General features: G+C 42.8%; 1 protein-coding gene across 9 annotated transcripts in view; it reads left to right on the forward strand.

Annotated features, from left to right (window-relative positions):
* The window catches only part of YEATS2 (YEATS domain containing 2), a 1675245-nt gene that overhangs the window by 1323754 nt on the left and 323643 nt on the right, over positions 1–27848 (forward strand). For 8 of the 9 annotated variants that reach the window (XM_033957686.1, XM_033957693.1, XM_033957692.1 and 5 more), the window contains one exon: positions 25401–25514. The exons of the other annotated variant lie outside the window; for it this stretch is intronic. In XM_033957686.1, coding sequence (XP_033813577.1) covers positions 25401–25514 — 114 coding nt within the window. The remainder of the gene's footprint in view (positions 1–25400; positions 25515–27848) is intronic. 9 annotated transcript variants of the gene reach the window in all.

The raw sequence follows: 27848 nt of genomic DNA on the forward strand, positions 1-27848 counted from the left end.
ACCACCTCGACTTGATCACCTTTCTCTCCAATGTCCCTACCACCCCCAGCTTATGCCTCACAGGAGAAACATGGGCTAATACGCCATGGTCGGACCACCTTCTTTCTAACTTCAATTTTATTTGGATTAAAAAACTACCTGAAAGGAAAACTAGGACCAACCCTAAAAAGATGTTCTGGTCAAGAGGCCAACTAAACCCAACAGACTTCTGGTCTCACTATAGCCCACCTTCCAGCCCCAACCTAGAACCTAATTTCATACTTGACTGGAATAATTTCAGCAATCAGACTCTAAATGAAATCGCGCCACTGAAACTTCGCAAAAAAACTCTCCGTTCCTCAGACAGCTGGTTCGATACTGACCTTCTAACTTTAAAACGAGAAGTACGCAAATTAGAAAGAACATGGTGCAAAACCAAGACAGATAATGCCAGACTCAACTGGCGACTAAAAGTCAATGAATATAAAAGAACTATCAAAGAAAAGCGCTCTAAACACTATTCCCAATTAATCAACACTCCCTCACTGAATAGCAAAGAACTTTTCAAAATAGTCAACTCACTATTCGATATTGACCAACTCAAACGCTCCAACTCAGACCTCCCACCCTCCTCCACTACCCTAGCCGACTATTTCACCAATAAAATTCACACTCTGAAATCGTCTCTCATAATCCCCAGCACAGACCCTACAATCAACCAACCAACCCTAGGAACTGATAGTTCAATAGCAGACATGACCTGGAGCCACTTCGAATGCCCAGACTGGAACCTATACCACAAGCTCTACTCCAAATATGCAAATTCAAACTGCCTACTAGATAGCTGTCCCCCCTCCATCATGAAATCTGCCCCTCCCTCATTCAAAATTGAACTCCTCAACTGGATATCCTTCTGCTTGTCCACCGGCCTCTTCCCGAAAGAACTCGGCCACATCCTTGTATCCCCGATTATCAAAAACCCCAAGGATTCTACCTCCTCGGCTTCCAATTACAGACCCATTGCCAACATACCGCTATTCCAAAAAATTATAGAAGGCCTAGTCAATCACGATCTCATGAACTACCTTGAAAAGTTCAACATTCTCCATGATTCCCAGTCTGGCTTCTGTCCAAATCATAGCACTGAAATTGTCATAGCCTCTCTGACTAATCACATCCTCCACTTTTTCTCACTGGGAAAAAGTGCTTGATACTCCAGTTCGACCTGAGCAGTGCCTTTGACCTAGTTGACCATGACATTTTACTCAGATGCCTTGACTCCATCGGCATCTCCGGTCAGGTCCTAAACTGGTTCACAGGATTTCTAAAAAAACGCTCTTACCAAGTACACTTCAACGGGACCTTTTCCCAACCCTGGCACAATCCCTGCTGAGTTCCTCAGGGCTCCCCTCTTTCCCCCTCTCTATTCGTTGTCTACATGGCCTCGCTGGGACATATGCTATCCAACCTGAAACTTCAATCAAAAATTAGAAAAAATCAAAAACTGGCTCACTCTGAATAAACTTGCGCTAAACATAGTGAAAACAAATGCGTTGTTCTTTCCGTTCAAACAGGGCATAACTCTATCTATGCCTTTCTCAATTGATAACACAGTAATCGAACTCGTCACATCCCTTAAGATATTAGGAGTAATAATCGACGACAAATTCTCTTACCAAGAACACATCAACAATACAGTCAAAAGTTGTTTCTATCGTCTACGTTTAATCCGTTCAATGTCAAAATATCTGGAACCAAAATCTCTAAATATTTTAATACACTCCCTTATAATATCCAGACTCGATTATTGTAATTCACTTCTCATGAACATCACTCAAAAGGATCAAAGACGATTACAAATAATACAAAACATCGCCATCAAAATAATCCACCATGGAAAAAAATACGATCACGTAACTCCCTATTTCATAGAATCTCACTGGTTGCCCATTAATCAACGCACAACATATAAAATAGCATTATTGGTATTTAAAACATTAGATACTAATGAGCCACAGTTTATAGATCGGCTCTTAATCCCTCATACTTCAAAACGTTCACTTCGGTCCAACACTCAGGGTCTGTTAATGGTTCCCTCATTGAAAATAATAGGAACCAGACGCCATGACATCTTCTCAGTTATGGCTCCTCTTATCTGGAATACCCTCCCCCTATACATCAGAAACATCAAAGACCTCAATTTATTTAAAACTAATTTAAAAACTTATCTCTTCAAATCCTCATTTAACCTTTAGTACAACTCTTTGGAGTACATGTAAACAATCAATACTTTCACACACATCTTCCCCAACCTACTCGTTTGTTCCTCCCCACATCATCCCCCTTTCTTCCCTTGAGGAAACCACAATTTGTAACTATTATCCCCTAATGTTCTTTCCTTACGTTTCATAGTTCGTCTGTATTGTCAATTCGTCGTAGCACCTCGAAAATTGTTAATGTAAAATAACTTGTTCTATTCTATACTATAATGCTTTTATTATGTAATTCGCTTAGTCTTAATAGGCGAACCATCAAATTTTAATAAACTTGAAACTTGAAACTTGAAACTGAAACTAAAATCATATATCTACGCAGATGACATCACTATTAAGTTTCAAGTTTTATTGGGATTTGTTATCTACGCAATATCATATATTTCAATGCGTATAACAATTGTTTTTAAAATAACAATTAACAAATTGGGGAGGACAAAACAAGATAATATAGACAAATTTTGGTATTCTATTACAAACTGGTACAAAAGGCAAAAGGGGTGAACTACAAATTTTTTAAGAAAAGAAAAAGAAACATTTAAGGAAAAAAAACACATATGGAGGGGTCATGGAAAACATATATGGTAGGATCTCAAATCCAAGATATAAAGTGAAATAAAGAGTATTATCATTCCCATTACCTCGCTTTCTCAAGAGACTGATCAATTCACCTCATCCATCCTCACCAAGATAGAACAATGGGCCACTTAATTCAAAATAAAGCTGAACCCAGAAAAAACCAAAATTTTCCTGGCCAGTCCCAACAACAAGCTAACAAACACCTCCTTGAAACTAAACGGGTTAGACTACCCAATCAACCCCACTATTAAAATCCTTGGAGTCATCCTGAACCGCTGCCTTACTTTCGAAGTACACACCAATGCTCAGATTAAAAAATGTTTTGGTACCCAACGTCGGCGCCGGACTCCCTTAACAGGAAGGGAGCCAGCGGCGCGAAGAACTGAGCTAGACCGCGTGGAGGCAGGCAGAGCAGGCGGTAGCTGAAGAGGAGAGAGCTGGGAGAGAGGTAGGCAAGCAGGAGGAAGCAGGACACGATGGGAATGAGGAGCAGGTAGCGGCGAGAGTTAGCTCCGCCCACCCGCACCGCGTCATCACCAGCGTCGGCGCCGGACTCCCTTAACAGGAAGGGAGCCAGCGGCGCGAAGAACTGAGCTAGACCGCGTGGAGGCAGGCAGAGCAGGTGGTAGCTGAAGAGGAGAGAGCTGGGAGAGAGGTAGGCAAGCAGGAGGAAGCAGGACACGGTGGGAACGAGGAGCGGGTAGCGGCGAGAGTTAGCTCTGCCCACCCGCACCGCGTCATCACCAGCATCGGCGCCGGACTCCCTTAACAGGAAGGGAGCCAGCGGCGCGAAGAACTGAGCTAGACCGCGTGGAGGCAGGCAGAGCAGGCGGTAGCTGAGGAGGAGAGAGCTGGGAGAGAGGTAGGCAAGCAGGAGGAAGCAGGACACGGTGGGAACGAGGAGCGGGTAGCGGTGAGAGTTAGCTCCGCCCACCCGCACCTCGTCATCACCAGCATCGGCGCCGGACTCCCTTAACAGGAAGGGAGCCAGCGGCACGAAGAACTGAGCTAGACCGCGTGGAGGCAGGCAGAGCAGGCGGTAGCTGAGGAGGAGAGAGCTGGGAGAGAGGTAGGCAAGCAGGAGGAAGCAGGACACGGTGGGAACGAGGAGCGGGTAGCGGCGAGAGTTAGCTCCGCCCACCCGCACCGCGTCATCACCAGCGTCGGCGCCGGACTCCCTTAACTGGAAGGGAGCCAGCGGCGCACAGCTGTTCGGCGCGTGGCGAAGGCGAGCGGCAAAGGCGCTCGCCTTAGCAAGAGCGCCTTTGCGAAGAGCCGTAAGAAGAGCCAGACCGCTACACCCTAGAGCACAAGGAGAGGCAGCACGGTAAGTGGTAGCAGGCACACAGGGAAAGGGTAACAAGGGCACAGGAGGAAAGCCGCATACAGACAAGAGAAGCAAGAGGGACAGAAGGCACTGAAGACAGGAAATCAGGTAGGTCCAGGGGGGCCGCACCCACACAAAACAAAAGAGCAGCGACAGGCACAGAGGGCATAGAAGTGTAGCAGTAAGAACAGAAGACAGATAAAGGACAGGCACAGAGGGCACAAGAGTGTAGCAGTAAGAACAGAAGACAGATAAAGGAGACAAACCCAAGAGGTAACAGGGGGAACTTACAAAAGCTGAAGGCAGTGGTGGAGGGTTAAGAAAAGACAAACTCAAGCAAAAGGTTCTGACAGGCAGAGAGGGCTACGAAGAACAGGACAGGCGGAAGGAAGCAGAAGACAAAGAGGATCAAGAAGAGCCAGGATCAAGAGTGAGTGTGCAAGCAAAGAGCATACGAACCTCTAGAAGGCGGACAAGCATGGAAGCTGCAGGAGCCCAGGGATTGAGCTTCCCAGTGTTCTGCACGGACTGCCACATGTACGACTATCTCCCCTCGGGGAGACAGTTGTATGTGTGCGGACGATGTCAGGAACTGAAGAGCTTGAAGAGTGAGGTTAGTCACCTGAAGCACAGGATCCAGGAACTAGAGGGACTCTACATCTCAGAAGACCCATTCCTGACAGCTGATTACCCCACGAGAGAGAGGCAGTTCAAGGAACTTGAGAAGTTCATCGAGGATGCCTACAGGAGAGTAGAAGAAGAAGAACCCGAGCATAGCACGCACAAGGAGGATGAGCTGACCGAAGGACACGAGCTATCTGACACGAACGAGGAAGGATCCCATGGAGGGTACTCGCAGGAGGAAGAAGCAGGATCCTACCAGAACCTAGAGGGAGAAGAAATGAGTGCCACCAAAGACACTGATATGCGACCACAGCGGAGACTGAAAGAAGGGAAATCTGCAATCCTGGTGGGAGACTCGATCTTGAGACAGGTGGACAGTCACATAGCAGGAGGGAGAGAGGATCGGCTGGTGACCTGCCTCCCAGGAGCAAGAACCAGGGACATCATCGACAGAATCGAAAGGATCCTGGAGGGAGCAGAGACAGAAGAGACGGCAGTGATGGTCCATGTCGGGACGAACGATGTCGCCAGGAGAGACTACAGTAGGAAGGCACTCACCGAACAGTTCATGATCTTGGGAAGGAAGCTGAAGATGAGGACACAGAGGATAGCGTTCTCGGAGATCCTACCAGTACCGAGGGCTGATGTGAAGAGGCAGACGGAACTACAAGCAATAAATGCTTGGCTGAGGAGATGGTGTGAAGAAGAGGGGTTTCAATTCGTGAGGAACTGGACAACGTTCTGGGACAAGAACAAGCTCTACAGGAGAGATAGATTACACCTGAGCACGGTGAGAACTAGACTACTAGCAAGCAACATCAAGAGAGGAATAGAGCAAGCTTTAAACTGAGAGGAAGGGGAAAGCCGACAGTCAACCAGATGTTGATGATTCGGAAGACAGTATCCCAAAAGGATACTGAGTGGGGAAAGTGCAGGGAAGACACCAACAACGTCAAACAAGCAATGGAATACCAGCAGAGCCAGACAAATCAGGAAAGGGATAGGAGGAATCTACTACATGGGGAAGTCAACAAGGGGCAAGAAGAAGAAAATGAACGTAATGAAGAAACACACCACGCCCCACAGGAGGAAGACAAGAGAGACAATAAACAAAAGTCTGCAGAACAAGAAGGGGACGGAAAGGAAAATGGATCGCAAGGGAAACCAACAAGAAAACAAATCCATCGAGACTTAAACTGTATGTACACTAATGCAAGAAGCCTGACGAACAAAATGGGGGAACTAGAAACCAGGGCCAAAGATGAGAACCTAGACATCATAGCAATCACGGAAACATGGTGGAACGAGGACAACAAATGGGACACAGCACTACCAGGGTACAAGCTCTACCGAAGAGACAGGACACATCAGAAAGGAGGCGGAATAGCACTTTATGTAACGGATACAATTCAATCGATCGGAGTGGACACACCAACAATTAATGACCAACTGGAATCAATATGGGTTAAAATACCAGGAAGAAAGGGAACCGAGATAAAGATGGGGCTGTATTACCGCCCGCCCGGACAAACAGAAGCAATAGATGAAGAACTGAGAGCTGAGTTGAGGCGAGAATGTAAAAACGCAAACACCATAGTTATGGGAGATTTCAACTACCCAGGGATAGACTGGAGCCATGGAGTTTCCAATTGTTCAAAGGAATTGGAGTTCCTAGAGGCTGTAGGGGACTGTTACTTGGAACAGCTCGTCAAAGAACCAACGAGAGGGGCAGCTATTCTGGATTTAATCCTTAATGGGCTGAGAGGACCTGCCCAAGAAGTGGAAGTAGCGGGACCTTTAGGGAACAGTGACCACAACACGATCCAATTCAAAGTGGAACTAAGTATGCCAAAGGGGAGGAGAACCACTGTAACAACGTTCAACTTCAAGAAAGGGAACTATGATGCCATGAGACACATGGTAAAGAGAAAACTCAAGAACAGCACCAGAAAGGCACTGACGGTGGACCAAGCCTGGACCCTTTTTAAGGACACGGTGAACGAGGCGCAAAGCCGATATATACCCAGATTTAGAAAAGGGGGCAGAAAGAATCAAGCAAAGAACCCAGCATGGTTAACAAGAGAAGTTAAGAAGGTGGTAGGAGATAAGAAAAAATCCTTCAGGACATGGAAAAAGGATAAAACTGAGGAAAATTGGAAAAAGCACAGGAAGCACCAAAAAGAATGCCACCGCGTAGTCAGAACAGCAAAGAGAGAATATGAAGAGAAACTTGCAAAGGAGGCACGTAACTTTAAACCTTTCTTTCGATATGTGAAAGGGAAACAGCCGACGAGGGAGGAAGTGGGACCCCTGGATGAGGGGGATAGGAAAGGAGTGGTAAAGGAGGAAAAGGAAGTGGCGGACAGATTAAACACGTTCTTCTCATCGGTCTTCACAAAAGAGGACACATCCAATGTTCCGGAACCGGAAAAATTCTTCAAGGGGGACCAAGGGGAAAAATTATCGTGCATGGAGGTAAGCCTCGAAGACGTACTCAAACAGATAGATAGGCTAAAAACTGACAAATCGCCAGGCCCAGACGGAATTCACCCAAGAATACTAAGAGAACTTAGAAACGAAATAGCGGAGTTACTGCAGCAGATTTGTAACCTATCCCTGAAAACAGTGGTAATACCGGAAGACTGGAGGATAGCAAATGTTACACCTATCTTCAAGAAAGGAACCAGAGGCGACCCGGGGAATTATAGACCGGTCAGCTTGACCTCAGTTCCGGGGAAGATGGCCGAATCATTGATCAAGAACAGTATCAGTGAGCACATAGAAAAAAATAAGCTGATGAGAACAAGCCAGCATGGTTTCTGTACTGGAAGATCCTGCCAAACAAACCTACTGCACTTCTTCGAGGGGATAAGCGGACATTTGGACAAAGGTGACCCCATAGATATAGTATACCTAGACTTCCAGAAAGCCTTCGACAAGGTACCTCATGAGCGCCTTCTAAGGAAACTGTGGAACCACGGGGTGGAAGGGGACATACACAGATGGATCAAAAACTGGTTGGCAAACAGGAAACAGAGGGTAGGAGTAAAGGGACACTATTCTGACTGGAAAGGGGTCACAAGTGGCGTCCCACAAGGGTCAGTGCTGGGACCGCTGCTATTCAATATATTTATTAATGACTTGGAAACAGGGACAAAGTGTGAAGTTATAAAATTTGCGGATGACACAAAACTCTCCGGTAAGGTTAGATCTGTAGAGGAATGTAAAAAACTCCAAAGGGATCTGGACAAACTGAGTGAGTGGGCAGATAAATGGCAGATGAGTTTTAATGTGGAGAAATGTAAAGTTATGCACATAGGGAAATGGAACCTGATGTACAACTACACGATGGGGGGGATGACATTGGGAAAAGGCAACCTAGAAAAGGACTTGGGGGTTTTGGTGGATAAAACAATGAAACCGGCAGCACAATGCGCAGCGGCCTCAAAAAAGGCGAACAGAATGTTCGGCATTATCAAAAAAGGTATCACTACCAGAACCAAGGAAGTTATCCTCCCACTGTACAGGGCAATGGTGCGACCGCATCTGGAGTACTGCGTCCAGTACTGGTCGCCGTACCTAAAGAAAGATATGGCGATACTCGAGAGGGTCCAGAGAAGAGCGACAAAAATGATAAAGGGCATGGAAAACCTCTCGTATGCTGAGAGGCTGGAGAAGTTGGGGCTCTTTTCCCTGGAAAAGAGGAGACTTAGAGGGGATATGATAGAAACTTATAAGATCATGAAGGGTATAGTGAAGGTAGAGAGAGACAGATTCTTCAGACTGGCGGGGGTAACAAGAATTAGAGGACACTCAAAAAAATTGAAGGGAGATAGGTTTAGAACAAATGCTAGGAAGTTCTTCTTCACCCAGAGGGTGGTGGACACCTGGAATGCGCTTCCAGAGGGGGTGGTTGAGCAGAGTACGGTTTTTGGTTTCAAAAAGGGATTGGACGAATTCCTGAAGGGTAAGGGAATCCAGGGGTACAATTAGAGGGTTACTATACAAGACAAAATGCTCTTGAGTAATAGATCACTACAGGTCATTGACCTGGGGGGCCGCCGCGGGAGCGGACTGCTGGGCATGATGGACCTATGGTCTGACTCGGCAGAGGCCATGCTTATGTGCTTATGTACCCTCTGGAAACTCCGCACAATCAAACACTACTTTGACTTCCTCTCATTCCGACTACTGGTCCAGTCACTAATCCTGAGTATCCTAGACTACTGCAATATCATCTACCTAGGTTCATTTAAAAAAACCATCAAACGCCTAAGACTCGTTCAGAACACAGCCATTCAACTCATCTACAATCTCAAAAAATCAGACCATATAAGCCCCTTCTACAAAAAACTCCACTGGCTGCCAATGGAGGCAAGGATTATCTTCAAATTTGCTTGCCTCTGCTTCAAAACCCTAACAGGCTCATCTCCAATCTACCTGTCAGATCACTTTGCCCGTCCTGGCCCCACCCGCACGCCTAACGCCCACTTGTTTGCCTTCCCGTCCCTAAAGTGCTGCATCTACAAAAGATTCCTTGACAGATCCCTGGCATTCCAGGCAGGCAAATGGAACAAATGTCTTTCCATCCTCATCTCTAATTCTCCCTCCTACCAAACTTTCAGGAAATCAATCAAAACCTATCTCTTTGACAAATATCTCTGACTCCCGCACTACTTGCAACTCTACCTTAACTATGCCGTGTTCCTCCCACCCACCTGCACCTGCACCCGACTTCCTAAGCTACGCTGATTGAATTGTTTATAACCTTGCTATCTCCTTCCTGCCTGTTCCCGACTTGCTAAGCTATATTGATTGATTGACTTATTTATAACTTCACTGTAGATATACAGTCTCTTGCCATGTAAACCGCTCTGAACTATTTTGGTACTGCGGTATACAAAAATAAAGTTATTATTTTTATTACAATGGCGGCTTCAATAGCTTTCCTCAGATCCACTCCTATTGAGGATACTAAGGGGAAAAAAGGCTGGGAAGAAACAAGGGACAAATTACAGGAGTCAACTAACCCAGAAGTGGAGGTTAGAAAGATTGTAGCAAAAGAGAAGACACCAAAGACCGAAGCACAGGGAAAGGAAATGAGGACAACAAAATGTCAGGATCTAAATTGAATATATGCTAATGCAAGGAGCCTAAGAAACAAAATGGAGGAACTAGAAGCCGTGGCCAATGCAGAGGACATAAACATCATTAGAATCTCTGAAACGTGGTGGAATGAGTAAAACAAATGGGATACAGCACTGCCGGGATACAAGCTCTATCGCCAGGACAGGTCAGGACAGAAAGGAGGAGGAATAGCCCTATACGTAAAAGAAAGCATACAATCGACAAGAATGGACACAGCGGAGACGACCAACAAACTGGAATCGCTATGGGTTAAAATACCGGGTAGGAAAGGGCATGAAATAAAGATGGGCCTATACCATCGTCCACCCGAGCAAACCAGAGATATCGATAAAGAAATGGATGCCGAGATGAAGCGAGAATGCAAAAGCGGTTACACAGTTGTTATGGGAGACTTCAACTACCCCGGGATAGACTGGAGTCTTGGAAGCTCAAGATGCGCTAGGGAGACAGAATTCCTGGAGGCTATACAAGATTGCTTCATGGAACAGCTTGTTAGAGAACTGACGAGAGGAAATGCCACTTTGGATCTAATCCTAAATGGGCTAATGGGACCTGCAAAGGACGTGGAAGTAGTGGGACCGTTGGGAAACAGTGATCATAATATGATCAAGTTCAAGGTTGAAGTAGGAATACCGAACGGAAAGAGAACCATAGTGACAACTTTCAACTTCAGGAAAGGAAACTATGAAGCAATGAGGGAAAAGGTAAGGAAGAAAATTAGGAACACTTCCAAGAAATGGCAAACGGTAGAACATGCCTGGTCTTTTTTCAAGGACACGGTGAGCGAGGCGCAAAATCTGTACATCCCCAGATTCAGAAAGGGGTGCAAAAAGAGTCGGACAAAAGACCCGGTATGGATGACTAAAATAGTGAAGGAAGCGATAGCCAATAAAAAAAATTCATTCAGGAAATGGAAAAAGGACAAAACTGAAGGGAACCGGAAGGAGCACAGGAAGTATCAAAACGAATGTCACAGTGTGGTTCGAAAAGCCAAAAGGGAGTACGAAGAGAGGCTAGCCAGGGAGGCACAAAATTTCAAACCGTTCTTCAGATATGTTAAAGGGAAACAGCCAGCTAGGGAGGAGGTGGTACCGCTAGACAAAGGAGACAGGAAGGGAGCGGTGAAGGAGGAGAAAGAAGTCGCGGAAAGACTTAACATGTTCTTTTCGTCTGTATTTACAAACGAAGACACAACCAACATACCGGAACCTGAGCAAATCTTCAATGGAAATCAAGCAGAAAAATTAACATCCATGGAAGTGAGCCTTCATGATGTACACAGGCAGATAGAAAAACTTAAAACTGACAAATCCCCGGGTCCGGACGGAATCCATCCAAGGGTTTTGAAGGAATTAAAGGAGGAGATAGCGGAACTACTGCAGCAAATTTGCAACCTATCCTTGAAAACAGGCATGATCCCGGAGGATTGGAAGATAGCCAACATCACGCCCATCTTTAAAAAGGGATCAAGAGGTGACCCGGGAAACTACAGACCGGTGAGTCTGACCTCGGTTCCGGGGAAAATGGCGGAAGCACTGATAAAAGAAAACATCGATGAACATTTGGAAAGAAACGAACTTCTGAAAACAAGCCAACATGGTTTCTGCAGGGGGAGATCGTGCCTAACTAACTTATTGCACTTCTTCGAAGGAATTAACAAAAGGATGGACAGGGGAGACCCCATAGACATCATATACCTTGATTTCCAAAAAGCCTTTGACAAGGTGCCTCACGAACGTTTACTCCGGAAACTGAAGAATCATGGGGTGGATGGAGACGTACATAGATGGATCAGAAACTGGTTGGCGGGTAGGAAACAGAGGGTAGGGGTGAAGGGCCACTACTCGGACTGGATGAGGGTCACGAGTGGTGTTCCGCAGGGCTCGGTGCTCGGGCTGCTGCTATTTAATATATTCATAAATGATCTAGAAACAGGGACGAAGTGTGAGATAATAAAATTTGCGGACAATACAAAAATATTTAGTGGAGCTGAGACTAAAGAAGAATGCGAAGAATTGCAAAGGGACTTGAACAAACTGGGGGAATGGGCGGCGAGATGGCAGATGAAGTTCAACGTTGAGAAATGTAAAGTATTGCATGTGGGAAGCAGAAACCCAAGCTACAACTATACGATGGGAAAGATGTTATTGAATGAGAATACCCAAGAAAGGGACTTGGAGGTAATGGTGGACATGACAATGAAGCCAACGGCACAGTGCGCAGCGGCCGCTAAGAAAGCAAATAGAATGCTAGGTATAATCAAGAAGGGTATTACAATCAGGACAAAAGAAGTTATCCTGCCGTTTTATCGGGTGATGGTGCGCCCGCATCTGGAATACTGCGTCCAATATTGGTCGCCGTACCTTAAGAAGGATATGGCGTTACTCGAAAGGGTTCAAAGGAGAGCGACACGTCTGATAAAAGATATGGAAAACCTTTCATACGCTGAGAGATTGGAGAAACTGGGTCTCTTTTCCCTGGAGAAGAGGAGACTTAGAGGGGATATGATAGAGACTTATAAGATCATGAAGGGCATAGAGAGAGTAGAGAGGGACAGATTCTTCAAACTTTTGAAAAATAAAAGAACAAGAGGCCACTCGGAAAAGTTGAAAGGGGACAGATTCAAAACGAATACTAGGAAGTTCTTCTTTACCCAACGAGTGGTGGACAACTGGAATGCGCTTCCAGAGGGCGTAATAGGGCAGAGTACAGTACTGGGGTTTAAGAAAGGATTGGACAATTTCCTGCTGGAAAAGGGGATAGAAGGGTATAAATAAATAGAGGATTACTGCACAGGTCCTGGACCTGTTGGGCCGCCGCGTGAGCGGACCTCTGGGCATGATGGACCTCAGGTCTGACCCAGCAGAGGCATTGCTTATGTTCTTATGTAAAGCTGCCACTTGGTCCTCGGTTCATACATTCACTTCTCATTATTGTCTGGAAGTTTTCTCCAGACGGGTTGGCCATTTTGGCCAGAGAGTATTACAAAATTTATTCTCCTAAGTTGCCAACGCGTCCACCATCCCATTCTGGTTAGCTTGGAGGTCACCCATATGTGAGAATAGGTTGCCTGCTTGTCCTGGGATAAAGCACAGTTACTTACCATAACAGTTGTTATCCAGGGACAGCAGGCAGCTATTCTCATAACCCACCCTCCTCCCCTGGTTAGCTTCTCTGCTAGCTATCTGAACTGAGGAGACTCGCCCTGTGCTGGGCGGGAAGGCACTTGCGCATGTGGCGTGCTGCAGACTTCTACGTTTCTCTAAGCAAGTCTGCTTGTGAGGCTGTCCGCATCCTGGCTCCATAGATGACGTCACCCATATGTGAGAATAGCTGCTTGCTGTCCCTGGATAACAACTGTTAAGGCAAGTAATTGTGCTATATTTAACTAAGGCCAGTACTGAGCAGACTTGCATGGTGTGTGTCTGTCTGTATATGGCCGTTTGGGAGAGAATGGGTTGGGAAGGGCTTCAATGGCTGGGAGGGTGTAGATGGGCTGAAGTCGGTTTTGACAGAGATGTCGGCAGTTGAAACCCAAGCACAGTACTGGGTAGAGCTTTGGATTCTTGCCCAGAAATAGCTAAGAAGGAAAAATTTAAAAAATATAAATTGAATCAAGTTGGGCAGACTGGATGGACCATTTGGGTCTTTATCAAGTTTATCAAGTTTATCAAGTTTATTAACACAATTTGATAAATCGCCTATTATAATCACTAAGCGATGTACATAACAAAAATATATCAAGTACAAAGGGGTTGACATTTTAACATAAGAACATTTAACTTAAACAGACATATAGTGGGAAGGAAAAGATAAAAGTTACAATTTTTGTTTGGGGTAGAATAAGGAAATAACAATAGGTAAGGGAGTTAATAACCTCAGCATTATTGAATTTAATATAATTTAAACATTAAAAGCATCTCTAAATAAATAAGATTTTAAAAGTTTTTTAAATATTAAAATATCTTTTTCGTTACGAAGGTATTGGGGAAGGGCGTTCCACCATAGGGGGCCAGTCACCGAAAAGATATCGGCCCTTCTAGTACCGATGATTTTTAGTGAAGGAACTGAAAGAAGATTCTGGTTGGAAGAGCGGAGTGAACGTTGTGTGTTGTAAGGTATCAAAAGTCTGGAAATGAATTGAGGTTCGCCGCATGCTAAAGTTTTAAAGATAAGTATTATTATTTTAAATGTGATTCTATGGCTAATAGGTAACCAGTGAGAATCTATTAACAACGGGGAAACATGATCATATTTCTTTGCATTGTATATTAATTTTATTGAAGTATTTTGAATCAATTGTAATCTCCTTTTTTCTTTTAATGATATGTTGAGAAAGAGTGAATTGCAGTAATCGAGTTTCGATATTACTAATGAATGAATTAGAATTGTAATAGATTTAGGGGTCAGAAATTTGGATATTGATCTAATACGGCGTAATTTATAAAAGCAGTTTTTAACTGTAAGAGAAATGTGATCGTGGTAAGTGAATTTCTCATCAATTAGTACACCAAGAATCTTAACTGATGGAACTAGATTAAGTGTGATATTATTAAGAATGAATGGGATTTATCTGCCATCATCTACTATGTTACTATGTAAAAAACGATTTTGTCCAGCTACTATAAGTGTTTGTACTATCCTGCTTAGATTATTGCAACACTCTACTAGTGGGCTTACCCGCAAAAACACTCTCCCATTTACAAGATGTGCAAAACAACGCAATCCGAGTCCTAAAAATCTTGGGCTTCTACAACCATGTCACCCCTGCACTAACATCCATGCACTGGCTTCCTATCGAAAAACAATGCGCCTTTAAAGCCTTGGTGTTAGCTTTCAAAACTTTCCACAAAATGACACCAAACTACATAGCATCAAAACTACAAATTTATGTCCCCAACCGATCACTGAGATCCCAAACAGAAAAACAGCTGGTCCTGCCACACGGCTGCTCACTCATGTCTGAGACAGCCCTAAGATGCTCATATTCTCATTACATACCCAGAATCATTCCCCCATCCATTAGATCACTAGACAGTCTTTGGAACATCAGGAAAGCCGTGAAAACCTTTCTCTTTTCAAACCTAGCTCCTTGAAGATCCACGTCTACACCCCCAGATAGATGGATCTCAAAGACATTACTAATATACCAAACGGAATCTCACTAAAACTCGTATGCCACTGCAAATACAACCTGAATTACTACCACATTTTCTAACAACAAAGATGCACCCAACTGCAGAGAAAAGCTATTTCACCTCCATATTATATCTACACTGAAAATGCTGCAATTTAAACCTCCCTATGTCCACTAAGTCTGTATTTGTAAGTCTGCATGTTATGTCTATACTGTAAATGCTGTAATCTAAACCCCTTTGTCCATGCTGTATTTCTCACTAAAATATGTCCTACCCATACTATGAATGTATTCTTGTAACCTGTTCTGGGCTCCTTTGGGAGGACGGGCTAAACAAATGACTAAATAAATAAATAAAATAAATAAATTATACATGTCTTTACATCATCTAAGTCACAACATATAAGTTCTATCTAGGCAGTGTCGTCAAACCTTCGATTATCTCTGCAGGATGACTAAGTCTAGGTTGGCCCACATCCCGCTCTAACCATATTTCCAAAAATGCCCCTTTCAGCTCTGGGTGCACAGCAGCATTCAGAGGCCTAAAAAGTCCCTGGATACATCTAAAATGCCATTTTGATTATTGGCACTTGGATGGCCTGTCTTTTAGATCGTCCAAGTGCCAACTTGGGTGAGTTTTTAGACGTATTTCAGTTTTGATTATGAGCCCCTATGTATTGAATGCACGAACCATCTTTATTCAAAGCCTGATAACCTTCAAAATCCAACAAACCAATGCACCAATATTTCTAGATCGTTTTTTGATACCATATTCTCCAGCCAGGACACTTAGATCAACAGAACAGCATTTGCTGACTATCTCTTCTCTAAAAATAATAGGTTCCAGAAGATCTACAATTTTTTCAGTCATATCACCCCAGCTTTGGAACAACTTACCAATCTATCTACGTGGAGAAACCTCATTAGAAAAATTTAAAAGCACATTAAAATGCCACCTGTACAAAGACGCATTTGAGTCATAGATAGGATAATTTATCTATCATTAATCCCAGGCTCAAATACCTAATTTTAACCAGACCTTATGTATAGGTCACAACCTCCCCTATCCTCTTTTTAGGCTTAGCCATATTTATAAAACATTCTTCATCACCCTCCTGATGTTGTTTTTTCCCTAAATGTACTCTTACTTTCTTAGTTCACCCCGCTTCCCTTTTATATCGCTAATTACTTTTGTACATATATTGTATGTTTATTTGTATAAATTGTTTTATTTTTGTCTCCTAATTTTAAATTGGCATACGCATTGAAGTATTTGATATTACATGTACAACAAACTTTTAATAAACTTGAAACCTGAAACTTTACAAATTGTTTCATCAGGCCTGGCTTTATATGTAGTGGTAGCAGTATGATTCTATCTCATTCTACCAAAGGTTTATTGATTACATTTTGTCCTCCAACCACCAAATATTCCCTCAGAGGCCAATCTTTTTATGCCCAATGTTCATGTTGTCTCTACTATCCCAAAGGCATAAAAAGCAATGATATTTTGTATAGCCATATGTAAGAAACTAGAGCTGATTCAGACTATCTAATGCATTTTTCTGAATCAGCGCCCCAAATAACCCGAGGAACAAGTAAAAAAACCCAAGACACCAAGAATTTATGTTTTTTGGCCTGTTATCTCTATTGCGATGCTGTGTTGAAAAACCTCTGAATGAGAAATTGAAGCTAATGTGTTAGTGTCAAATATGGGTAAATAAATAAGATAAATTGATAACTGGAGCCGAAAAGGCACTAACATTGAACGCAAACACATAAAAACTATTAGAACATTTAAACATATTTCAGAATTTGTGTAATTTTGCATAATTTCAAAGAAATTCCAGGTAGGTAAGTAACATATTACACAAAATTTAAAGCTACTTGTTGATTTTCCACATGAAATTGTACCATTTTTCACTAGTGCTTTCTAAAATTGACATCTCCAAAATTGATATACCCATACAATACCATAAAATTTCTTATGTCCTAAAAATTTCTACAAGGATTCATTGCGGCTTACAATAAGATTCTTTTCAGGTATCCAGCCCAATTACAGTAAGGATCTTAGTTTTCAATTGGATGGCAATCAGAAAAATGACAGAGGAAAGATATGTCTGTAACATTTTCCTAAAATGGCTGTATGATGATATCTGTTGCAAGTATAGTGAGTGATAGGCTGTTCCAGGTTTTGGGGCCTTGAAATTCGAAGGTGGTCTCAAATAGTTTATTTCAGTGTACTTGTTGGAGTGCAGGATAGGACAGCTTAAAACAGACATGGGCAAACTACGGCCCGTGGGCTATATCCGGCGCGTTTAATTTTTAATCTGGCCCACTGACCATCCAAACCCTGCTGACTGCAACTGCGAGCCTTACATACCTCCCTCCAGAGCAGTGTCGGGCCGGCAGCACTCTAAACAAGCTGCTTCGCGGCCTTCTCTTGTCAGGGCCTTTCATATGCCACGATACTGATGGAAGCTGGGTAAGGGTTCTTCTGCACAGGGGGATGGAGGGATAGAAAGATGCTTTTGCTCCAGCCCCTCTGTCAAATTTAAGAACCCATTGTGGCCCATGAGTGTAAAAGTTTGCCCACCCCTGGCTTTAAGCATTGTGTTGTTCTATAGTTGATGAATGAGCAAGTAACTTTGATATTGGTTGTTAGTCCTTGAGCGTTTTCTCCATATGTGGTTTTATAGACTATACAAGCAATCTTAAATTGAGTTCTTTTCTTTAATGGTAGCCAGTGTAGCTTCCTTAATAGAAGGCTTTTACTCAGGGTAAATGGACAGCTCCCAGGGGCTTTTGCAGGATCTTTTGCGGATTAGCTCCTTCTATCTGCTGCTAAGGCTTCCCCCTGCTGGCTCATGACAGGAATTTCACCCTGTCACACCTGCATAAGAGAATGCATGAATTTAGGGCATATCAAATCTCTTTCCCAGAGGGCTTAAGTATACATTAAACTGTAGGGGGACAGTGGCGAGCCTTGCATTTCAATATAGTTCTATTCTCAAAAAATTCTCTAAACCATTTTAGCACAGTGCCTTGTATTCCTAATTCATATACAGTCATGTGAAAAAATTAGGACCCCCCCTTGAAACATTCAGTCCTTTCTTAAGAAATGTTCACATATCGATGTCAAATCTTTTTTTTTTTTAAATTTATCTCTGGAAAAGAAAGTGATGTAATTGCAGGTAAACAACAAAACTTTTCTTTGATTAACTCATGAAACAAAAGATGTCCACAAAAATGTGTATTCTAACTGAGGAATAAATTAGGACACCCTATACCCTAATAGCTAGTGTTACCCCTTTGGCTGAAATAACTGCAGTGAGACACTTCTTGTAGCCATCTACCAGTTTCTAACATCGGTCTGAGGAAAGTTTGGGCCACTCTTCAATGCAGAATTCTTTCAGCTGTGATATGTTTGAGGGGTTTCTTGCATGTACAGCCCATTTCAAATCACCCCATAGCATCTCAATGGGATTAAGATCGGGACTTTGACTAGGCCACTCCAGGACTCTCCATTTCTTAGTTTTAAGCCAGTCTTTGGTGGATTTACTAGTATGTTTTGGGTCATTGTCATGTTGCAGGGTCCAGTTCCGCTTCAGCTTTAGGGTAATTTTCATACAGATGGTCTTGCATGTTCCTCAAGCACCCTCTGATACATGATAGAATTCATGGTGGATTCTATGATGGAGAGCTGGCTAGGTCCTGCTGCAGCAAAGCATCCCCAAACCATGACACTTCCACCTCCATGCTTCACAGTTGGTATGAGGTTCTTTTCCTGGAATTCTGTATTTGGTGTACGCCAAATATGTCCTCTTTTCTGGTGTTTGTCCACATTCTCTCTGGCAAACTTCAGTCTAGCTTGATGTTTCTCTTAGAGAGCAAAGGTTTCCTCCTTGCACACCTCCCATACAAGTTAAATTTGTGCAGTCTCTTTCTGATTATAGAGGCATGCACTTTCACATTAACAGTAGCAAGAGCCTACTGTAGGTCTCGTGATGACATTTTAGGGGTTTTGGAGACTTCTTTTAGCATCTTGTGGTCTGTTCTGGGGGTCAACTTGCTTGGATGGCCAGACCTGGGCAAGTTGGCAGTTGTTTGGAAAGTCCTCCACTTGTACACTATTTTCCGGACCGTGGAATAACTAATGTCAAATTATTTTGAGATCTTTTTAAATCCCTTACCAGACTTATAAGCTGCTACAGTCTTCTTTCTGAAGGCCTCAGACAGCTCTTTTGATCTTACCGCAGCAGTCATGAGCTCATCAAACTAAATGAGGTTTAAGTAGGGCAAACTTCCTTCAAAATGTTGAGTAACAGTGTTCTAATCATGTGCACCTGATGTGATACACCTGTGTGTGATCTGAGCCACTTTAAGTGGGAGAATATGTGGGGGTGTCCTAATTTATTCCTCAGTTAGAATACACATTTTTGTGGATATCTTTTGTTTCTTGAGTAAATCAAGGAAAATTTTTGTTGTTTACCTGCAATTACATCACTTTCTTTTCCAGAGATTAAAAAAATATATTTTCCATCGCTATGTAAACATTTATTAAGAAAGGACTGAATATTTCATGGGATGTCCTAATAGGAGGTGATCGATTTCATGAAATGCTGCAGAGTTGTTGAATTGCAGCAGAACAGTCTGTTTACTCTTACTCGGATTTCACTTTTGATGTTAAATTTCAGCAGTAAGGTTTCTGTACTATACATGGTTCTAAATCCATGTTGTGAACTGAAATCAATCAGCTAGGTTTAAGTAGCCTGTTAGTTGTATATTAACACAGAATTCTAAGAATTTCATAGGCTATTGTATTCTGGCTACTGATTTGAATTTTTTAACGTTAGCTAGGTCTGCACGTAAGGACTTGGGGTCCTCGATCATACTTATCTCGCTTCACCTATCCTCCGATTTGACACTATCGACCACCAATTACTTCTAAACAGATTGTCTTCTATAAGCCGTAGTGATCAAGTGCTCAACTGGTTTCGCTCTTATTTCCCAAATCAAACTTCAAAAGTAGTATTTAATAATTCTTTATCTAACACTTATACGAACAACCATGGGATCTCTCAAGGATCCATACTTTCTCCACTTCTGTTTAATATTTACTTGGGCACCACCACTGACGTTATGCCAGTATATCGGATTTACTGTATTTGCTTACACCGATGACATTCAGCTCTCCATCCCCTTGATCCAATAAGCACTAACAAAATAAACAACATTAACTAAAAACTGAGGAACATTAGCCTATGGCTCAGTGAGAATATGTTGTCTTTGAATGTTCCAAAAACTACCATATTTTTCGCTCCATAAGACGCACCTGACCATAAGACACACCCTAAATATAGAGGAAGAAACAAGAAAAAAACCCATTCTGAACCCTAGTGGTCTAGTGGTAGGCAGGGATAGGGTAGGCAGGCCTAGTGGCCTAGTGACAGGCAGGGCCCCCACCCAGAGACAAGCAAGCAGGCAGGCAGGGCCTCCCAAAGTGCATAATTTTTCTTCTCCTCTTCACTATCCATTTCCTTCCCTTCCATTAAGTATCACATCTCTATATCTTTATTCCTCCACTTTCCAGCATTATTACTTGTCCCTGTCCTTATGCTCCCTCCTCCTTCAGCATTTCTTTGCTCTGTCTCCCTCCCTTGATTGCCCTGGTTCTTTTGCTGGATTGTCATTTCCTTCCTCCTGTACTCCTCATCCCCACCCTGAGACAGACAGGCAGGCAAGGAAAGGCACCCGCCCCCCCCCCGAGGCAAGCAGTCAGGCAGGCAGGCACATACCCCCGTACCCCCTCCGACCTCTCCTCGTACCTTTAGTTCCTCTGGCACAGCTTAATGGGCCCATTCCTCCTTGTCCCGCCCGAACGCAAAGGGAGTCAGAGGAGCTGCGTTGGAGTCAACTGAGGCCCGGATGTGGCACCCAGCGCTGCCATGGGGGAAAGGAGGAAGGAGAGCGGGAGGCTGGAACCAGCCGCCGCCGCTACTATTGCTGCAGCTGCTCGCTCTCTTCAGGGCTGCTCCGCCATGCCGGGACTCCCATCGACTTCCGGATCCGATAGCTGCTGCTCATGCCCAGCCCACGGGGAGTGTGTGGGAAGCAGGACTTGCTGTCTCCAGCTGCCTCTCCAGCAGCAGAGTGGCGTGCAAGGCTGCCTGCCTGGTCAGCTGACGCGGCTGCCTCCTCTTCCCTTCTGTAGCGGCAGAGCGGCGCACAAGACTGCCTGCCTGGTCCCATGCTACTTCCCATGAGAATGGAAGTGGCACGGGACTAGGCAGTCAGCCTTGTGTGCCACTCTGCAGCTACAGAAGGGAAGAGGAGGCAGCCACGTCAGCCGACCAGGCAGGCAGCCTTGCGCGCCACTGTGCCGCTGGAGAGGCAGCCGCGTCCAGCAAGGGAGGGCATCAAAATTAAAATAAGGTAACCGGGGGGGGGGGGTTTCGTGGTTTGGGTATTCGCTCCATAGACGCACCCTTTTTTCCACCCACTTTTTTGGGTGGAAAAAGTGCATCTTATGGAGCAAAAAATAAGGGTACATCCGTGCTCTTTCTGTGGAAAGATGGAATTTCCTTAGTTTTTTTGATATGCATCGACAATAGGAACTTCAGTCAAAATCTTAGGCGTAATCTTCTATCATAAATTGAGTTACCGTGAATGGATTAGTTCCAAGGTAAAACACTTTTTACAGATTGCACATGATCCGCTCTTTGTCAAATTTCCTTGACCCTGCTTCTTTAAATATATTGATTCATTCACTCATTATTGTATATCCAAACTTGACTACTGTAACTCGTTATACAAAGGTATCCTACAAAAAGAACTCAGGCAGCTTCAAATGATCCAAAACACCACAATTAAAATTATCACTAAATCCAGGAAGTTCAATCATGTTTCCCCCCTCCTTCTGAAGAAAGCTCATTGACTTTCAATCTCATATAGAATAATCTATAAAATAGCTTTGCTAATGTTTAATGTTCTAATAGCGAAGGTCCCAAATTTAATTGACAAAATTTTAATATCACTCAGATCAACTACTCAGTTTACTGTTTGTGCCCCCTTTAAAAGCCATTAACACACATTGCGGATCCATACTTCGGTAACCGCACCTTCAATTTGGAATTCTTTACCTGTCCACTTAAGAGAAGAAAAAATCTAGACAAGTTTAAAGGAGCCCTAAAAAGCTTTTTATTTAAAGACACCTTTGAGTTGTGATCCCAACCAGCTCCTTAAACACAAGCTTCAGTTTGTACCTTATTTCTGCTTTGTATTTTGAGAATCATGAAAGGCTTCCTATTTCCTCTTGTTCTGCCCTTTTATGTTTCCTTTCCTTAAATTATTGTATTTCTCCCTTCTTACACATTCTTTCTAGTATGTCAGTCTATGTTGTTAGTTTGTATTTCATACTTATTTTTTTAATGATTATGCTGATTCCCATTTATTGTACTGTATATCGCCTAGAAGTTATGATATGCGATTAATCAAATTTTTAATAAAACTTGAAAACTTGAACGTGATAGCTGATATTGTTTTTGGATATATACCCTTATCCAAGCATAAGAACATAAGAATAGCCTTACTGGGTCAGACCAATGGTCCATTAAGACCAGTAGCCCGTTCTCACTCAGGCCAAGCCTGATCCCTAGTACCTGACCAAAACCCAAGGAGTAGAAACATTCTATGCTACCGATCCAGGGCAAGCAGTGGCTTCCCCCATGTCTTTCTCAATAACAGACTATCGACTTTTTCTCCAGGAAATTGTCCGAACCTTTCTTAAAACCAAATATGCTATTCGCTCTTACCACAACCTCTGATAATATGTTCCAGAGCTTAACTATTCTTTGAGTGAAAAAAATATTTCCTCTTATTGGTTTTAAAAGTATTTCACTATAACTTCATTGAGTGTCCCCTTGTCTTTGTAATTTTTGACAGAGTGAAAAATCAATCCACTTGTACCCGTTCTATTCCACTCAGGATTTTTTAGACTTCAATCATATCTCCCCTCAGCCATCTCTTTTCCAAGCTGAAGAGCCCTAACTGTTTTAGTCTTTCCTCATATGAGGAGTTCCATCCCCTTTATCATCTTGGTCACGCTTCTTTAAACCTTTTCTAGTGCCACTGTATCTTTCTTGAGATAAGGAGAACAGAATTGAACACAATACTCCAGATGAGGTTGCACAATAGAGCGATACAAGGGCTTTATAACATTCTTAGTCTTGTTAACAATCCCTTTTTAAATAATTCCTAGCATCCTATTTGCTTTCTTGGTCACTGCCACACATTGGGTGAAAGGTTTCAGTGTATTATCCACAATGACACCCAGATCTTTTTCTTGAATGCTGACCTCCCAAGGTGGACCCTAGCATCTGATAACTATGATTTGGATTATTCTTCCCAATGTGCATCACTTTGCATTTGTCCACATTAAATTTCAACTGCCATTTGGACACCCTCTCTTCCAATTTTCTAAGGTCTTCCTGAAGTTCTTCACAGTCCTCATATATTTTAACAACTTTGAACAGTTTAGGCCACCTGCAAATTTAGTCACCTCACTCATCGTTCCAATTTCCAGATCATTTATAAATAAGTTAAATAGCACCAGTTCCAATACAGACCCCTGCGGCACTCTACTGTTTACTTTCCTCCATTAAGAAAAATGACCATTTAACGCTATCCTCTTTTTTCTATCTGATAACACTGTGCAACAAATTTTAACTTTTTTTCTGAGGCAAGAAGAAAATGAGGTTTACTTTATAGAATTTGACCTCCTGTGTATGAAAATAGCCTCAGTTTTTTCTTATCATGTATAGTTTTTGAGCAAATCACAAATATTTAAAGCATGAGAAATCATAATGTAATGCATTGCACAGATTTAAGAGTTCCTATAAATATTATTTTCTAGAATGATATTAGGAGCTTTCAATCCTTAACCCTATTCTTCTGCCCTCCAACCCAGCCAGCTGATTAACTGTTCCACTTAACTGTATCCATGGCATCAAGTTTGTCTGTATTGCCTGTTTATATTGTAAGCTCTTTCGAGCAGGGACTGTTTTCTTACTCTTTGTGACTCTGTACAGTGCTGCGTGCATCTGGTAGCACTATAGAAATAATTAATAGTAGTAGTAGTAGTACCGGTAGTAGTAATGTTGAATACCATCTGCCCTGAATCGTTTCTCCATTGTAGAAGTGTCCTGGTGAAACCTTTCCCCATGCTCATCACTAACACTACCAAGATTATCAGGGAAAAAATCCAGATGCGAGTGGAGAAAATGAATTTTTAGTGACATGTTGTATTTGAAATCACAGAATGCTTGTTACGTGACCTGTTGATTACTACTGCCTTAAATAGGAGTAGACCTGTTAAGGTCAGACAGGAAATCTGTGGCCATTTCATCATTCAGCTTCTTAGTTAACTGCTATGTTTTAAGTTGAGCCAACCTTTATAATCTTGATCTTTGTGGGAGGTTAGGTGATTTATGGCTAGTTTAGTATGGACATAGATCTCAGTGTAGTATGCTGTTTTAAAGTGGTTTTAATCAAAAAGCACTATGAAGGCTGTAAAGTATTATGAGGGGTTAGAAATTAGTGACTGTAGTTACCTTGTAGTGAGAAGGTATGTAAAGGTTATTGCTGGATTACCTTCTGTCTTCCATTTAGAGAGGTTGTCTTCAGATATTTCTGCTGCAGTTCAGGAACTACTGCATGCACAAAGAAGCTGAGACAACAAACATGGGAGAAGGCACTGCTTGTCCTTGGATCAGTAGCATAGAATGTTGCTACTACCTGGATTGGCCGTTGTTGGAAACAGAATACTGGGCAAGATGGACCCTTGGTCTGATCCAGTACAGCTATTCATATATTCTTATGCTTTAGGAAAGGAGACTGCTGTTTTTTTGCCAGTGATTTGTAGAGACACTGTAGAGAACTGGTTTCCTAATGTTTGTTTGCCCACAGACAAAATAGGTAAAGAGCCTTTCTAAGACAGTTTCTAAAAGAGCTATTTATGCTGATCTGGAAGGGGTTCCTCCCTCTCCCATTTTCATAGTGGGCAATGTTGGAAGGATGGGGAGGGAGAATAGAAGTCTCTGCAGCTGGTTCCTAGATTTAATGAAAAACTGGAAGGCCTCTATCTGTCTCACATACACACAGGTTTACAAAGAATTCTATGCACTTCTGTATGCTTTCGCTACTTGTATGCTTTCTCTACTTGTACTAGTGATGCAATTCCAAAAGGTAATGAAATGCTCCATTGAACATATAGAGAGATTTAGATATAAGCAACCAATTCATTTATTTATTGGAATTGTTGGTGTTTTTACAGGCAAATTGTCTACTGTTGCACCTACCTCTACAATCAATAGTCCAGCCACAACAGCTATTGACAGTAGTGAGGATTCTGTTATAACCAACAGTTTAGCCATGGCAGCTATTAAAGGTAAAATATTCTGATATTGAACCAAGTGCCCAATCTTGTGTTAACAGATATTCTATTGTTAGTGACAGCCTAACCATATCAACTGTTTATAGATTTAAAAAAATATATATCTTTATTCATTTTGAAGCCAAAAATAAGTGCAACATATTACACTATAATAGCACCTAAATTCAATCAAAATTGTAATCTATGACAAATACCTATATCACCCCACCCATCTTCATATTCAAAAATTGCACTCAAATTAAAAATATTTTACAACCCCCCCTGGACGTGCAAGATCAAGGGGCAAAATCTACAATCACTCTTTGCAAAATTTTGTCAATGGCTCCCAAATATCCAAAAACTTCTTATAATGTCACTGTTGCATAGCCATAATATGTTCCATTTTAAAGACGTGACACAGAGACTCCCACCAAAAGGTATAGTTTAATCGATCCCAGATTTTCCAATTCCTTAAAATAAGCTGTATGGCAACCCCATGTCATAATAAAAGAGAAGTTTGTTATTGTGAGATGATATTTGACTTTTAGCTGTCATTAAAGTGCCAAATAGCACTTTCCAGTACTTTGTTCACCTTATCCCAAATGGATCTCCAAAATTGAAGTATCAAGGGACAATAATATAATGGATGATCTAACGTCCCAGGTTCAAGATGGCAGTGCCAGCATCTATTAGACTTGGAACTATCTAATTTCTGTAATCTAACCGGAGTCCAAAATGCTCTAAGTAACAAGAAAAACCTCCAAGTCCAGATTCATGGCCATTGAGACGCAGTAATCTGATGCTTTATCTCAGTGCTCCAAATGTCATGAAGACCAGTTTTTGGTTTCTTATTCAAAAATCCAGATATTAATTTATACCACTGAGTGGCTTGGTGACCCAGGAAATTCATCTGGAAGCACAGGAACGGCAAACTATACTGAATTTTAAGATTTTTCCAATCAGGGAACCCCTCCTGAATGGCCTGCTTCAACTGCAACCACCTATAACTTTGAGTTTTAGCAATACCAAATGTTTGTTGCAGTCGTGAAAAATCAAGCAGCTTTTCCTCATAAATTACATCATCTAGAGCACTGTTCTTCAATGTACCGGTCTGCAGAAAATTCCTGCCGGTCTATGCAGGGCTGGCGAGATCGATAGCTGCAATTTCCTGCCGGTCTGCGCAGGGCTGGCAAGATCTACAAGCTGAAATCCGCGCAGGGTCAGGGAGATCATGGAGAGCCTCCAACAGTGGCTTTCTCCCCTCCTAGCAGCTGTCGGTACTTACCAGTGCAGCGATTCAGGAAGGCTTTTGCTGAGTCGCAGCCGCCTCTGATGATGCAACTTCCTCTTTCCTCAGAGGCGGCGCGACCCATCAAAGGACCCAAGGCTGCCTTCCTGAATCGCTGCACTGGTAAGTACCGACAGCTGCTAGGAAGGGAGAAGGCTGGGAAGCTACTGGGCACGGGAAAAAAGGGACAGCTGCAACTGGACCTGGAGGGAAGGAGAAGGAGAGATGCTGCTGGGAGGGGAGGAGGGAAAGGGAAGGGAAGAGAGTTACTGCTGGACAGGGGGAGGAGAGAAGGGAGAAGGAAAAAGGAAGGAAACAGCTGGCAGGGAGATTAGAGGAGGGGAAGGTGAGAGACAGGAATGAGAAAGTAGAGAGATGGGAAGGGTCTGTAGAGAACTAGAGAGGGACAAAGATGCTAGATCTGGTATAGGAGAGATAAAAATGAAGAGAGCAGTGAAGCTGGAATGAATCATGTAAAAGAAAGAGGGGGCACAGGCTGGATGGAGAGGGGCATAGAAAGAAGACAGATACCATATGGAAGGGGGAGAGGGCAGACAGTGGATGGAAGGGGCAGATGCTGGATTGAAGAGACAGAGAGGGCAGACACTGGAAGGAAGAGAGTAAAAAGAAGATGAAAGCAGAAACCAGAGACAACAAAAGGTAGAAAAAAATAATTTTATTTCTGTTTTGTGATTAGAATATATCAAATTTAAAATATATATCCTGCTAGAGCTGGTGTTAGACATAACTGGGGACTGCAAAGTCCAGACAGTGGCTTAGGGCTCTCTCTGACCAGGGGGGCAGTTGCCCTAGTTGCACTCCTCTAACCCTATTCCTGCTATGTGTGATTGTGGTATTCTGTTAGAATGATATTTCTGTGTAGCATTCTGTAATAATTTGGCTTATTCAGTTTTCTTGATAGTAGAAGGGATATATGTGAAGGGGAGGGGAGACAGGGGTTTTGTTGATCCTTGCTCTGTATTATTTGTATTTATAAAATGACAATTGTACAGAATATTGTTTCTTTTTATACTTTAATAAAATACATTCAATATAAAATC

The sequence above is a fragment of the Geotrypetes seraphini genome, chromosome 9 (assembly GCF_902459505.1).
Source record: "Geotrypetes seraphini chromosome 9, aGeoSer1.1, whole genome shotgun sequence".
NCBI classification, from domain to species: domain Eukaryota; kingdom Metazoa; phylum Chordata; class Amphibia; order Gymnophiona; family Dermophiidae; genus Geotrypetes; species Geotrypetes seraphini.